We start from the raw sequence: 16,508 nt of genomic DNA, 5'->3' as shown, positions 1-16,508 counted from the left end.
AAACCCCACAATCAATCAAACCAACCGTTATTTCATACTGAAGCCCGGCTGAGACCAGCAGAAAGCAACAAAGATCAGCTAGAACCAGTTTATAAATATTTTCTTTTGGGCGGTGTTTTTCTTTATTGCATCATTGCCTTTGTAAGGCATAAAATAAAGCTTTTTAAAAACATTTCTTCCGATTTTTCAATTTAAGCAGTGTGTTTTGTGGCTTTAATGGCTGAGTGAGTTACCAAATTACAGTTCTTTGAAAATGAACAAGGTCGCATTTTCTCTTTATGGCCCCTTTAAAGGGACCCTGCAACACTTCAACTTTTTTTGTATTTTTGAAATCTGAAGTGCTTGCAGAATGTAGTCACCCAACACACCCAGTACTTGGATTAGAGGGTGGCAAAGTACCTCGACCAAAAATTACTGCTCTCTGCCCATCAGATAACTTGGAAACTCGCTCAAAAAATTTTTCTCTCTTTTCCGGTCTTGACGTTCTTCGACGGCCCGAATTACGTCACTGGGACCATGTAGCGGCTGTTGGCTGGTTTCCCTTCTGTTGCAGCAATGAACGCTTTTCGATATCAACTTTAAAAATAAAGCCACAAAAACAAAGGCAGAAACGGAGGAAGGCATAACTGCTACGACGAGCAAAGCATGCAGTGTCGCACCGTGCTGTCGATAACTATAGCTTTTGCAGTGCTTCCAGATGCGAAGGAAAGAGTGAAAGTGTTTATCAAAAGTGTTGCAGGGTCCCTTTAAGAGGCACGCTTTAGTGAACCTGTGTGCCCTTGTTTTGAATCGTCCTCTCAGCCAGTCATTGAGCTTTGTTGGGGAGACTTACTGCACTCATTGCTTCTTTTCATCTTCTTCTAGGAGTCGGCGACTGCCAATTACCTGTCCGTAGCACTCTCCCTCACCAAAGAAAGCATCGTCGAGCCAGCTTTCAAGCTCGCCGTTATGGCCAACTTTCAGCCAAACTTCAGCAAGGCAGAGTAAGTCTCCAATGGCCCTTCACAGTGTGGTCAAACTTCCAGGTGTATTGAAATTTTGCATACTTCTGGTGAAAGAAAAAAAAACACCATTGTGATCCAAGTTGTGCCAAAAGCGTCTGTGAGGAAGCATTTAATCAAAAATACTGTCGATATTCACCCCAATCAGAAGTTCGCACTTCTGGCATCTCAAAGTATTCAGCTCTGCAAGCACAAGCAGTTTTACTCTTTCGTTACGGCAGAAAAATGGCCCATTTCGGGTGCTTCCAGAAAACCTTTTTTTTTTCTCTCTCTCTCTAGAGCTACTGGGCACATTTAGCATTGCTGTGCATGAAATTGTAGCTTATAGATTGCTCTTTCGAACACATAAGAGCAGTTTTGTGAAAGGTACAATTATTTACAGCTTATTGGTCAAATAAGCAGAACAAAATGCACAAAAAAATATGCACACAACACATAAAGGTGATTGTATTGAGCCTAAAATTTATTTTCGGAATTCTAAGACGTACAAGTTGTTCTATTCGTTCTTAAGCTATGATTCATTATATAAATCAATGCTGTTCACCAAGTTTTGGATTTTTCCGTGCCCACCAACCTAGCGGCCTGACGGCTGTGCCACTCCGCGAAGCCACTCGAGGGTAGGTCGGTACCTCTAAAATGTGCATCCAAGCAGATGTGTTTGTGTTCTCACACAAAACAAAATCCTTATAACTTCAGTGGCGAAAAGCCAAAAGAAAAAATCCAGCGCTGTTCAGAAGCGGTCCATGTCGCTCCACAGCGCTGTGTTTACATGAGCGCCAGGCTATCTTGGATGTGATAACGCGATATGGCGCAGTGTATTTGGCAAAATATTCCCGGCACACATTGTCCAGACCCTACACATGAAATTGAGAAACCGCAGTCGTCAGATAAGAAGCACGTTTTGTTTATGAATACAGCACGAAGTCAAAAACGAACCTTCCCTGGCAGCACCTGTAGAAGTCCGAGACTGTTGAATGGGAGCGCCTTCATCAGAACTAAATAAAATCTGATGAACCCATATTGCTACTGGAGTCATCACTGCTGCTGGGGTAAAAAAAAAAATGAGCAGCAGCAGTGGCCGAACACCCTGAAACCGCTGTTCGCCTTTGCTTCTAGAAGAGCGCGCAGTGAAACAGGACGCCATTTTCACCCAACTCGCTGCGCTACCCTGGGTTCAAATTTCACTCGCGCCACCGTCTACCCACGCGAAATGGAAATAAACGGCAACGAAACCGAAAAAGGGATTTCCAATGAACACGCCAGATGGTGGCAGTTATCCAAATACTAGTGCCGTTTTTAGTTTTTGCGGGGAATTTGAAAATCATTGTTCACCAGTGAACGATGGCCTATGGCGTGGTCACGAAACAGTTAAAAACTTCCGTAAAACTTCTTCATGGCATGAAACAAACACACATACACTTCTGCTGCTGTGAGCTCCTTAAACATCCTATTTTGATATTGGTGCTGGTGTCATCTCGTGTGGTGACCTCAACCACAAGTGTTTTTTTCTTGTTAGTGTGATGAGGGCATATATCCTGACAAGCTTCTCCTGGTGTGTATTGTGATGCAGGTTGCCTGCATTTACCGTATGCCTCACCAACGTGTAACTGATGCCCCTACAAATCATGTTGCTCTTCCTTTGTGGTTTCTTTTTTGATATTGAGTAAGTTCCACTTGGGGCCTTCAGTTTCATCAATCCTGTGGTGCCACTTAATGGCTGAATTGAAATAGGTGAGAACAACCACCAATTAATTAGAACCTTTTTGTTTTCATTGTGCAAATATTTGTAAAGTTGTAGAATTGATTGATTAGGGGGTTTAATGTGCTGACGCTACAGAGGCAATGAGGTGCACCATAGTGGAGGGCTCCGGGTTAATTTTGACCACCTCAGGAAATGCACCAGTCTCAAACATACGGGCGTTTTTTTGCTTTTTTCGTCCTTCAGAAAATTGGCCGCCGGAGCCATGAATTGAACCCGCGTGCTTGTTCTCAGCAATGCAGAAGCGCCTTAGCCGCGGAAGTTGTCGAGTGAACAAGAACAGAGGGGTTCACATCCCTCTAAAGACTGCGTATCTGAAATGAAGCCAAACAGCGGAGTCAAAACATTCACGAGTGCTGTGCATTTTCTTCCCTATGCCGTTTGTTGTGGACAGAACCCTGGCTTCTCTAGTGCAAGTTACTGGCCGAAGGTAATTTTAGCCTAGCTGAAAACATGGCTACAGTGGCAGCTATCCTTGAAAAAGACTTGCAGCAGGTTGTCTGAGCAAGTCTCGTGTCGTCATTTAAATTAAAAGGAGCCGGGATTTAGTTTCTCCTTGTTTAAATTTGGATGCAGAGCGGCGTACTCATACATTGAGCAAATAGTTATGCGGCGACACTGGTCAGAGGTGTATTTAATAACTCCGTAATTAGGCATTGAGTTGCTCTAAAGCACCGCTCCGAAATCCATATTTAGGTGTTCCAACCTTCTCTAAAATTGATATTTTGCTGCTCCAGAAATTGTTGCAAACCACAGCTCGGCTGTGTGCTCTCAGAAACCTGTTTCTGACACAGCGTCTCAACTTACGTTCAACGCTGTTTTCGTGTCGTTCTGATGGAGGTGAAAAGCGAAAACGCCCAATGTTCGCGATTTCAGCGTACGCTGAAGATCCCCAGGTGGTCAAAATTACCGTATTTACACGATTGTAAGTCGACTCGAATGTAGGTCGACCCCCCCAAAATTGCATCTCTCAAAAAAAAAAATGCGAGCGCGGAAAGCAGCCCAGTTGAATGCTGCTGTGAACGAGCTCAGAGAGAGTTCTTAAGGTCCAGGGCACTCGTGACAGATGGTACGATTCAGAATAACACAGAAGTGACACAAACACGCGGCAACGCGGCCGCCTAGAAAATTGTATCAGTATCACAAGGAGAAGCCCTACCGTCAACTACCAATACACCCATACGGTGGCTCTTCCATCAATGATCGGTGCTCCCACAAGAGCCGTACACGTGGTGCGCGCAGTAGATTTTAAAGAAGAAATGTTTGTATAAGCATGCGGAATAACCATGCACTGTGGGTTGAGCGGGAAATTTTATTCCTAGTCATGAGAACACATTCGCTGCGAGATGACAACCATCGAAGCTACTGGCAGCGGCCACTGCCGCGCGATGTCAAAACAAACATGGCAGCTGACGGAAGCGGCCGCTCGCCATTTCCTTTGATTCGTGAGTACGTTACTCACATTCACGGAGCGTTTTGTTCGTCTCTAATAAAAAAAAATAGTATCATTGAATCCCTTGAATCAATGCACGGCGCTGACGTAGGCACAATCATATCGCGTTGTTCAGTACACTTCCAAACGCGGTGGTGGAAGGTTAGCCGCTCAAGGTACGGTGGACATAGGGCACAGATCGGGAACGCCAACTTTTAAAGTCAGCATCACTTTTTTATTGACACCAGAATGTATGCAATGGTAAACACCACACTTCGACCATAACCATAGAAACGGGGGTGTTACGCTTTCCTCAACTCGTAGCACCCCTGATTTATGATTTATCTTGCCATTACAAGCGGCACATAGTTCGATTTCGATTCTAAGTCGACCCCCCCAACATTTAATCGTCAAACTTGAAAAAAAAAAAGGGTCGACCTACAATCGTGTAAGTACTAGGGATGGGCGAATATTCGGTATTGTCGAATATTCGATCGAATAGCTCTCTATTCGTTATTCGCTTCGATCCCAATGCAGGTATTCGATATTTTCGAATTATTCGATGCTCCCGAATAGGCAGCTAAAAGCCAAGCTTTTCGGTCAAGCTTTCCGAGAGTTACCCCTGGCTTGGCTCATGACCCACCGACGCGGACATTTCTATTATCAGTGCCGGCACTGCCAAGTTGCTGCCTTGCCTAGAGGATCGACGAAGCTCTCGGCCGCCAGCACACTTAAGTTAAAAAAAAAAAAAAGGCGGCACTGAAACGACACCGCTCCGAACATAGCGGCACCAAGCCAGCAGTCTTGTACAGGCCGCCATTTTGAATAGGCATACCACCATTTTGAATAGGCATGCCGCCATTTTGAATAGGCTCGCACAGCGCGGCAATACGCCGCACTAAGCGAGCCTATTCAAAATGGCGGCCAGCCATATGCGCTTTGCTTGGCTACGGCCGAGGATACTAGTGGCTACAATACTTCTTTTTTTAGCGTAGCTTCTAGGCGGCGCTTAACTCTGCGAGTTTCTAGGCGGCGCTTAAACTTGTGAATGAGCAGCCGGCGGAAACTGCTGCACCTAGAGTATGTGGCGCAACAGGCATTTCTTCATGAAAACTTGTGAATACAGCAAATGAAAGCTGTGTGTAAGATTTTGCAATAAATGTTCAACTGGTAATAGTTTTACACAATGCTGTGCCTACGTGAGTTCTAATTATTAGAAAAAAATGTGTACATTAGTCAGGTCACAAGTTGCTCATTTGTCTTTGTTGATTTGCAATGTGTACTATTCGAACAATTCGATTCGAAATTATTCGACCAAATCACTATTCGCTTCGAATTTGCTTCGAACCTCAAAATCTATATTCGCCCATCCCTAGTAAATACGGTAATACGGAGCCCTCCACTACGGCGCGCCTCATCGCTTGTGTAGCGTCGACGTGTTAAACCCTACAATCACAGTCATCTTTTTGTGTGTCACATGCAGGTTTGTGCAGTCTCTTATCTCGGTCAACCGGAAGCGGAAAGCCCTGGAATCACCCGAGAGGCGTGAACGGCCAGCGGTGCCCGGCCCTTCTGCGGCCACTCAGCACTGCAACCGCTACTGCAGCAACCATAACCGGCGTCTCTCGGTCGAAAACAGCATCGAGAGGATATCGCGCAAGCTGGAGCAGAGCTTTGACGTTTGTGCCACCTTGCTTTGACTTTATTTGCTCAGTTTTAATCGAGAGGGGCCTTTTTTTAGCTGGCTTCAGAATCTTTGATAATTTTGCCTAGAGTCATGGTGGTGATGGGGTTCCGGCCGGTACCGTTTTGTTTCCGGGGACGGCGATGGTCGTTGTGGCTTCAAAGAGCCATGAAGACAAAATACAAGTTGGGTTTATTAGAAAGACTCCTTAGTCCCGATAACAATGATACCAATATCATCGCAATCTTCGAACAAATAACGGAGATATTGAAGAAAACGTGTGAAGCAGTCGCGACCCCCTAGCCAATTTCCCGGAATCTTTCTATGACGTCACGGAACCATGTTTGTGCGATTGGGGGCCGCCTAACTGACCTGTTGCGACGAAACATGACTGGACGTCTGTAATGGGGCCTCTAGTTCCATTCGACCACATCACTTGAATGCTAACGTGCAGTCAACGCACTGAAAATTGTGTTTTATTGTTGGCCCGTATGACGTCATTCTGCCTCACAACACGTCACTGTGGCGCAAAATTTGAAAGTTTTTAAATACTTCTTGCTTTTTTTTTTTTTCGTTAAAAAAACATCTTTTGTGGTTGTAATGGAGCTGAGTGAGATACTGAATCCTAGTTCTTTCAAATTAAACGAAGTTGTATTTTCTCTTCAGGGCTCCTTTAATAATGCCGCCAAGCCCACTTACAACAGCCGCAGTTATAGCGAACACTCGGTTACAACGAACGACTGTGGCTTTATTTGTAGGCGTTTTATTTTTAGAAACTTTAGATTTTAGTTTGGGGTTCAGAAATTACATGAGGATGCACTAAGTATAGTAGTTTAAATAAGTTTTTAGCCCGCCTGTCGGTTGAGACAGTCTACTAGGCCAGCATTTACCAGTACCCCGCTCATATGACACCCCGGTCATACGATGCTTTCGTGCGGTCTCTTTGGAGGTCATATTATCGGGGATCCGCTGTATTTTGCCTATTCAACTGAGACTGCACCTCCAGGTCATTTTCATAGCTTTGAAGTGAAGGAGCTCATGTGTTATGCTGCATTGATTGTCTACCACAGAGTCCACGGGATGGAAACCTCTGACGGACTTTCGCTCCTTGATCAAATGTGGACGTGGTGTGTGGATCCACCCCCTCAACCTTGCTTTGCAGATGGGTGAGCTGAAGCAGTCTGAGATTTTGGCAGTGTATGAAACCAAGATACTCAAGCTCAAGGTGGGTTTCTCAGCCTTTTTCTCTCCGTTTTGTCTGCTTTGGTATGGGACATTTGCAGCATTTTGGTTGCCTGCATTACTGCAGGCTTTTTTTTTCTCTCCCTCTTTTGTTTCCCCACTCCTTAAATGACCCAAGCTTACTTTTTTTTCAATATTTCGTTCAAAGTGAGAGTATTTTAGCTGGTTGGGTTTGGGCGAGTTGGTTCATATCGACTAGGCCCTCTGTCTGTTGTGTTTGTGTCTCCTTCCTGAGTCCTCTGGTTTTCATTCAAGCTGAATTTTCAAGTATTCGAGCATCTCAAAAAAAAAAAAAACCTAGAAAAAAGTCTGAGAAATCACCAGAGTGGTTGGCAAGTTGCAAGTTCTTTGTGTGTTTTCTTCAACACCTCCTTTATTTGTTTGAAATTTTCCATAGAGTTTCCATTGTTATCAGGACAACACAGTTTTTTTAAGGAACGAAAGTTGAGCTTTGTCTTCGGGACCACTTTAAGGGAAACCTGTCTTAACTTGTGCTTTGTCTTCTGGGCTGCTTCGAGGGAAACCTGTCTTAACAAGTCATCTTTCTTCGCCCTGTCTTTGAAGGCGCGGGAGGAGGAGCTGTTGGCGCTGCTCGAGACGAAAACAGCCGCCCTGCAACAGGCTGATCGTCTAGTCACCAAGTACACCTGCATCGAGGCCAAGAATGAAGCTGAGGTCTGGCTTTCTTTGTCCTACCCTCGTTTACAACGTTGCTGTCCAGAAATGTGCAAGCATTTTCTTTTTTTCTGTCACTTTTTAGGACACCATTAGATGTACTGTTTGTGAATGCTCGAGTGACACCACCAAACTCTGGTGGGATTCTGTGTCGTGGAAGTCATGTTAGTTTTCTCCGTAAATGATTTCAGGGAAATGTTTGTTTAAGCAAATTCTGCTGTTGCGCTTTTAGCGGCTGCTCGAAAAACATTACACTGTAGAAGCTCAACAATGAGCACTCCACTTTTTGCTGCAGTAGAGGAAGTTTGGCCATACAGCTTATGCTGTATTATTTTCTGAACTAAACTGTACGCAGTTCCTTATTAAGCTTTCGAGTAGTTATATTTTTGCCTCGTTGTAATAGTTAAAGCTGTGAAGGTCTCTTGCTATGGTGCACTTGTGTTAATACCACGCAGATTTTGTACAAAAAAACATCGTTTCCATTAGCTAGTAGCAACCACTTGTGTTGTGGTATTGAAAAAGAGGCACCACATTCACTGGCACTAACACAAAAACGGCTGTTATTAGTAGTTAAATTGTAAGGGCTTTGTTATCTTCCGCTTACACATGTATATTTTTTGTGGTGTGCAAGTAGTTATTTTTGGTTCCGAAGCTAATATGATGTGAATAAGGATTTTCTTGAAATAGCTGTGAATCGAAGCAAATATTTTCAAATTGAAAGGAATATTGAGCCATTTTCAGCAAGAGAACGGACATATACTACTTTTCAAGCATGCTCCACTAACTATAGGGTTAGACAAATAAATGGCTCGGTTAGAAGATTTGCCAAAATTTTTCTATGGCATAAAGCAAATGTAGAATAGCTTTCTGCTGCCTTTAGTTTTATTTATGCTACTACATTTTATATGGGGTCAACTTTCCTCTCGTGGTGACCTCAACCACAAATGTTTCGGTATTAGTGTAATAATTGGTATATATTCTGACAACCAGAATGAGCACATGTCTTTTAAAAATAAATGTAAATAGCAGTTACATAGATGTTTACATCAATTTTAGGAAGGCAACTCGGTGTATAGGGCAGCACACGGCATGAAAAATTAGCCTTATTCTTAAGCCAAACTTTGCATTTGGTCATGGAACTTTCTAAGTACTAACTGTCCGTAAATCTTATTTTTAAAAAGAATTTGTGCTGTGATTGTCTCTGCGGGCACTTACTAGAATCTTCAGCAGAGAGCATCTATTTCTAAAATATGAAAAGGGTTGAGACCAAAATTGGTGCAAGTGTGTGTTAACAAACATGCTCAGTCCCAAAACCACCCCGCAGGGGGCACCTTGTGTACTCAAGGTGTTTTGGTGAGTAGCGCCACCACGGTCCCGAGCTCCGCAGGGGTGCCTACTGCCATAGGCACTTGGTGACTTGCAACACCACGGACCCGAGCACATGTGGGTTGGACCCACCCACGCCCCGGCTGTGCGTGGCTGAGCCGTGTCCGGGGAAAAGGGAATCCTGGTGGCTGAGCCAAAGCCGGGGTTGTTTTGGACCTTCATGGCCCCCCGGTAGAGGCAACACACCACTTTGGCCCCTGCTTCTCGCAGACGGTGCCCCCGGTCTGACCCGCCCGGGGGGAACCAGCCAGTCGCCTTTTCCTGCCTCCCTCTCAGCTCTTTCACCTTCCTGTCTTCTTTTCTACCCCTATCCTGTCATCTCTTCTTTTCCTCATTTCCACACATTTCCAGGCAGCGAGGGTTAACCCTGGGTAAGGAATCAACCTTGAGGACTTAAACAGGGTTATAGCAGCTATGTATGGCTAACGCGCATCTAGCGCGTTCCCAGGTTGGGCTCGGTGGTGGGCGGCCAGCATAGCTGCTGAATTGATCTCACTTGTTATGGCAACAAGATTTTCTGCATCCCATGATCGTCCTCCAAAACGGGGACGCAACGAAGCAGTCCAGCAGTTTTTCACTCCTAAAAAGTCAGAAAATTTCCTAAAGTTTCACGTCATGCACTGTGAAAAAGAAGGCTTGTCAATGAGACGTCTGTCACCATTCTTGGTAGCCAAAGTTCTAACGAATGAGCTAGGCGGCGGTTATAAAGTAAGCAAGCTGGGAAGCGGTGACCTTCTCCTAGAAGTACAAGATGCAGCTCAGTGTGCCAAGTTGACGAAAATAACCACTGTTGGCGACAATCCTGTGAGCATCAGTCCCCACCGATCCATGAACACTACCAGAGGTGTTATCTCTGATGAAGACTTTCTGAACTTGTCTGAGCAAGAACTCCTGGAAGGGTTCGAGGGCCAGAATGTTGTGAATGTTCAACGAATCAAGATACGTAGAGATGGGAAGGAAATTCCGACCAAGCATGTAATCCTCACATTCTCGACCAGTGTACTGCCCGAGTCTGTCGAGGCAGGCTACGTTAAAATCCCTGTGCGTTTGTATATTCCAAACCCCCGTCGCTGCTATAAATGCCAAAGATTTGGCCATGGTTCACTGAGCTGCCGAGGCAAGGCAGCATGTCCAAAGTGTAGCCTCCCCGACCACTCGTCTGACACCTGTGAAGCTCCACTCCACTGTGTAAACTGCATGGGAGAGCACGCCGCGTACTCGCGCTTGTGCCCGCAATGGAAGAAAGAAAAAGAAATAATTGCTCTGAAGTATAAGGAAAACATTACCTTTAGGGAAGCACGACAGAGACTGTTCCTGACACACACTAGCTTTGCCGATGTAGCGCGACGGGGGGCGGCGCTACACTCGGTTCGAGTTCCCCTTGGAACCCTCCCAGTGAGGCCCCAAGGGACACCCCAAGCCCCCTCAGTGCCGGTGGCTAAGGCCACTGCACATGCCACAAAAGAAGCGTCAAGGGCTGCCCCAGCACCCCTTGATGCCAACGCTAGGCCCCTTGCTGGCACTGCACTGCCGGTCCCTGCTGAGAGGCAGGCTGCCGCAACCAGCCAGCCTAGCCCTGCTGACGAGGCTTCGCAAGAAGCCATGGACACAACGCCAAGCCCTCCGTTGCGTGGTACGCCGATAGGGCGCGGCACGTCACTCGACCGTTCAAAGCAAAAGACACCTAGGGTCACGGCTCCTGGGAAGGTGTCTTGAGCCTCGGAGGGTGACAGCATGGCACTTCCTTAATCCTTGTTCAGCATAAGCTGATGGTAACTGATAATGTAGTCCAATGGAACTGCAGAGGCCTCCTGAAAAACTTGGACGATATCTATGAATTGCTGTCACAACACCAAATAAGTATTATGTGTCTCCAGGAGACACACTTGAGGACGAACCAAACTAACTTCTTAAAGAACTACTCTGTATTTAGGAAGGACAGGGATGGCTGCATGCATCCCTCTGGAGGAGTTGCGATTATCGTGCAAAAATCAGTGGCATGCCAGTTCTTACCGCTACAGACCAGTTTAGAGGCTGTAGCCATACGAGCCATTATCTTTAATAGACTGGTAACAGTATGCTCACTGTACATACCTCCAGACCACGGGCTCTCCAGTATGGAGTTTGAAATATTAGTTGATCAGCTGCCAGAGCCGTATCTGCTAGTTGGGGATTGTAATGCTCACCACCCACTCTGGGGTTCTGCACGCACGGATGCTAGAGGACGCCTCGTTGAAAAGTTTCTGCTATCATCTGGAGCATGCATACTTAACAAGAAAGACCCAACATATTATAACACAACACATGCCACGTACTCCTGCATAGATCTCGCCATAGCCTCTCCAGTTCTGTTTCCAGCACTCCAGTGGAAGGTCATTAATAACCTGTACGGAAGTGACCACTTTCCAGTGAGCCTCAAGCTTGTAGACAACAAACAAGACAACACTCCATGCCCACAAAAGTTCAAGGAGGAGGCCGCAGACTGGAAAAAATTCAAAGAGCTCTCTGAGTGTCACTATACACTTATAGACAACCTTGGTATTGATGAAGCTGCTGAGACTCTGACCACCCATATAATTGAAGCTGCGCTGAGGTCCATCCCCCAGACTTCTTCTAGTAGGGTTGCTAAGCCGAAACCTTGGTGGAATGATGATTGTAGGCAGGCCCGTAAGGAACAGAATAAGGCATGGGGTGTCTTGCGTAGGTGCCCAACGACTGAAAATTTGGTACTTTTCAAGCGGGCAAAGGCCAATGGCAGACGGATTCGGCGTATTGCGAAAAAAGAAAGCTGGAATCGTTTTGTGTCATCAATCAGATCATATACTGACACGTGGAAAGTATGGAGGAGAATTAAAGCACTCCGAGGAAGTAACACTCTTACGTACCCTTTGGTCAGCACAAGTGGAGACACTTTACAAGACCAAGCGAATGCTCTAGGCAAGCATTTTGAGTATGTATCAAGCTCAGCTCACTATTCAAATAACTTCCTGAGACACAAGAATGCAGAGGAACGGAAGATTGTACGTGACAAACGGCAGTCTGAGGTAGGGTATAATTGCCCCTTCACTATGCAGGAGCTTAAAGTGGCGCTCACTACTTGTGGTAAATCATCACCAGGTCGAGACCGAATAACATACACCATGATTAAGCACCTGCACGACGACACGCTAGAAGCGCTCTTACTGTTGTTTAACAAGATCTGGCGTGCAGGGCAATTTCCAAAAGTGTGGAAAGAAGCTATTGTGGTGCCGATTCTAAAGGAGGGGAAAGATCCATCACTTGCAACTAGTTTCAGACCGGTCGCTTTAACCAGTTGCTTATGCAAGGTCTTCGAAAAAATGATTAACCGTCGCCTTATCTATTTTCTTGAGTACCATGGTATTATAGACAATCGCCAGGCGGGATTTCGCTCTGGTAGATCGACAGCAGACCACCTAGTGGCTATTGAATCCTACATCAGGGATGCATTTGTTCATAAGCAGCATTGTTTATCAGTTTTCTTTGACCTCCAGAAAGCTTACGACACAGCCTGGCGTTACGGTATTCTTTGCGATCTTCGCCGCCTTGGAGTTTGTGGAAACATGCTGAACAGTTTGAAAGATTACCTTTCGGAGCGCACCTTTCAGGTTAGGGTTGGAAATGTCCTCTCGAGGATGTTCGTCCAAGAAAATGGAGTGCCGCAGGGTGGTGTGCTCAGCTGCACCCTTTTTATTGTTAAAATGAATTCCTTAGGAACTGCACTGCCTCGCTCCATATCCTACTCGCTATATGTTGATGATGTGCACATTGCGTTTAAATCATGTAATATGTCCATTTGTGAGAGGCAAATCCAACTAGCTGCAAACAAACTTACAAAATGGGCAGATGAGAATGGCTTCTGTTTTAACCCAGAAAAAAGCACGTGTGTGGTCTTCTCTAGGCAGCGTGGTATCCGCCCAGATCCTGTTATTAAACTCAATGAAACACCCATAGCAGTAAAAAAGGAGCACAAGTTCCTTGGGGTTGTGCTTGATGACAAACTTTCATTCATTGCACACCTCAAACGCCTTAAAGTTAAATGTTTGGATACAGTCAGGATCCTGAAAGTCCTCTCACACCAGTCTTGGGGTACTGACACAAAGTGCCTATTGGCCTTATTCAATAGCCTTGTGAGGTCCCGCATCGACTACGGGTGTCTTGTTTATCAATCTGCCGCGAGAACAGCACTAAAGATGTTAGACCCTGTCTACCATCTTGGCCTTCGTCTGGCTACAGGCGCTTTCCGAACAAGCCCTGTGTTAAGCCTGTATGTGGAAGCCAATCAGTGGTCTCTTGAAACACAGCGGAAGTACACTGGGTTGAATTATGCTCTAAAAGTGACATCCTTGACCGGACACCCGAACAGCACTCTAGGTAACCAGGCAATCAAGCTTTTTGAAAAGCGACCTGCCATGGCTGAGCCATTCCTTCTGTCGGTGAGGGCACTGGCCGCAGGCCTGGGAATATCCTTCACTGACGCTCAGAAAACCAGCTTTGCTGACTTTGTCCCTCCATGGGATCTCTGCCCTATCTCTTATGATCTCTCTTTTATGAAGATTGACAAAAGAACCGCTCCAAAGGAATTAATTATGCAGCATTTTTTGTTTTTGCAGAACAAGTACAGAGCATCTGAGTTCTACACAGATGCATCCAAGTCAGCTGGTGCAGTATCATGTGCTGCACATGGTCCCAACTTTTCCACGTCAAAGACTATGCCTGAAGCCACATCTATATTCACTGCTGAAACACGCGGCCTTGTATTGGCTGTAGAATATATTATTGAGAACAATGTCCCAAAGTCAGTGATATTCACGGATTCTCAAAGTGCTGTGCAGGCTTTAGCGTCAGGAAAGTTACAAAAAAATCCAGTCTTTAATCAATTGCTAAAACTACTGTGCTCAGCCCACAAACAAAAACTTGAAATCACTGTCTGTTGGGTCCCAGGTCACTGCGGCATAGCCGGAAATGAGCAAGCAGACAGGAATGCTGTAACTGCAGCTCTTCGGAGTGATCTAGATATTCAAAGCGTCCCGTACGAGGATCTTAAAGCGTACGTACGTAAGAGGCTGCGAGACCAATGGCAGGAAGATTGGAATGGGGAAACAGCAAACAAATTGCACATGGTAAAACCCAAGTTAGGTAGATCGATCTGTGAGAAACGAGACAGGATCACAGAGGTTACTCTCTGTAGACTGCGCATAGGCCATACCCATGCTACACATGCGTACCTATTGAAAGGAACAGAACAGCCACGCTGCTTGAGGTGTGGAGGGTCGCTATCAGTCATTCACGTACTGGTAGAATGCAAACTACTTGAACCGCAAAGAAAGCTTCATTTTCCAGAATTGTACACACGCATGATCCCTCAACACCCATTGCTGTTTTTATCAGACGAGCCACTTTTCTCTACTAACCGTGTTTTTAAGTACCTCTCAGACGTAGATTTTTTAAGGTATGTGTCGTATCACCCGTGAGCCGAGCCACCATCGCACGCTAGGACCCGGTAGGGCCACTCATTGCTACCGCAAAGACGGGGGCAAGGGGTGCACGTAGAAAATGCCTGTCATAGTGTCAAATGTTTTTACTTGGCCCTCTACACCAATTCTTGGCCCTCTACACCAACAGAAATCTGAGGTACCTTTTATTATATATTCTGTACTTTATATTCTCACTTGAATAATCCTCACCATAGTACTGGCGCTCTTTGGCCTTGATGCCCTTGCGCCAAGAAAACCTAACATCATCATCATCAGTCCCAAAACCAGATATGGGAGTTGCAGAGCTTAACACCTTCTTGTCAGGAAAGCTTTAGCTCGGTGTCTATAGGAGTGCAAAGATAGACAAATTCGTGTTCTCTTATGTCCCATATAGAAATAGAAGGAACATTACCGGTTGTCAAAGAAGAATCGAGGACTGACAATACGTAGCGGGGCTTTCTGGTCTGGAGTGTGTTCATCTGAGTTTAACCAGGTTATCAAAATGGGAAAAGAGTAGCATTAGGGTGAAGTCGACACAAGGGCAAGAAGATAGGAGGCACTCCCCAATAGCGCCTTCCTGCAGTCGTGTAACTGCGTGACACCGGTGAATTATTGGAAAGCCTGTCGCTGCAAACAGGGAACGTCTGTGCGTGTTTGCCGTGGTCGATTATACGCGAGGTGCGATGCATCCAGTGCCCAACTAGCTCTAACTCGTTGCAAAAGGATATTCAAGGACGGTATTCTTTCTTCAGCCAATGAAATGCAAAAAATTGTCTGTCTGTCCCTCAATCCAGCCGCCCGGCCAAAAGTTGAATTCTTGGGTGCGACGTTTATAGGCAAAGCATTGCCAAACTGATCAATCTAGAAAGACGCTCCAGATGTGTCGGGATTGTTCGACAAAAAGATGTTATGTCTTATTTGAGGAAGAATGTCGGCACATAGCCAGTGTTTTTTTTTTTTTTTTTCAGTGTTATTTTAATTAAAAGTAGATGTAGGCTCAATTTTCGCGAGAGCAAATTATAAGAGCGTGTTGAAAAAGAAGTTTCATGCAGAATACAGATAAGCCTGCTGCCCAGACTTCGCACTTGTGGCTCGAATACTGTGTCCCAACAGCAAAACTGAACTGCGGGAACCTCCAATGGGTGGACTGAGACAAAAGGGGGGCGGCGTGAGAGGTGGGCAGGTTAGACGGTAGATTGGCAGGGGCAGCAGAAGGCTATCGTCTTTCGACGACATTTGCAGTGACACGAACACATGCATGGCCAATTTTCATGCACTTTTTAGTAGGGCAGTTCTCGTTTTCAAGGCCTAATTTTGTATGTTCTCGATCTTTAAAACAACTGCCCATTTGTGTTTTGAAATTTTAAAATACTTTATTTTGAAAAAAATTTATTCGACACATTCTACTATTAATGCTATTCGTCTGGAGCCACTTTCAGAAAACGAGTACACGATGTCGCTTCACGGGCCAGCTTGTCCACGTCTTTTTCGTTTCTAAGCACTCCTACATGGGAAGGAACCCACTGGAAGTGAATGCTGAGGCCGTTTTCATTTAGCTGCTGAAGAGAGAGCATAGGGAGCATTGGCAAGTCTGTCCACAGGAAATCCAAGCTGCAAAAGTTGGTGTCCGTTAGAATTACTGCACACCGCAAACGAATGGTGCATTTTAAAAACCGTCATTGAAGAGCATTTCCGATCTCTTCGGCGACCACAACATCAGCATTGTGTTACCAAAGAAATGAAGAGGATAGAGGCATCCTTACTGTTCCGCGCCTAGACCAACTTAGTGCAACCATTGGCATAACTTCATAAGCTGAACCTTATCTCAACAAGT

General features: G+C 45.5%; 1 protein-coding gene across 1 annotated transcript in view; it reads left to right on the top strand.

Moving 5' to 3' along the window:
• LOC144138609 (protein CIP2A homolog) overlaps positions 1-16,508 on the top strand; it is an 89,556-nt gene that overhangs the window by 57,310 nt on the left and 15,738 nt on the right. The window contains exons 13-16 of the mRNA XM_077670987.1: positions 865-983; positions 5,676-5,871; positions 7,039-7,101; positions 7,683-7,793. Coding sequence (XP_077527113.1) covers positions 865-983; positions 5,676-5,871; positions 7,039-7,101; positions 7,683-7,793 — 489 coding nt within the window. The remainder of the gene's footprint in view (positions 1-864; positions 984-5,675; positions 5,872-7,038; positions 7,102-7,682; positions 7,794-16,508) is intronic.

The sequence above is a fragment of the Haemaphysalis longicornis genome, unplaced genomic scaffold, assembly GCF_048455015.1.
Source record: "Haemaphysalis longicornis isolate Haplotype H1 unplaced genomic scaffold, Haemaphysalis longicornis Haplotype H1 scaffold_5, whole genome shotgun sequence".
In the NCBI taxonomy this organism is placed as follows: Eukaryota; Metazoa; Arthropoda; class Arachnida; order Ixodida; family Ixodidae; genus Haemaphysalis; species Haemaphysalis longicornis.
The sequence above is the reverse complement of the archived record's forward strand: the minus strand, read 5'-3'. Positions and strand labels throughout refer to the sequence as shown.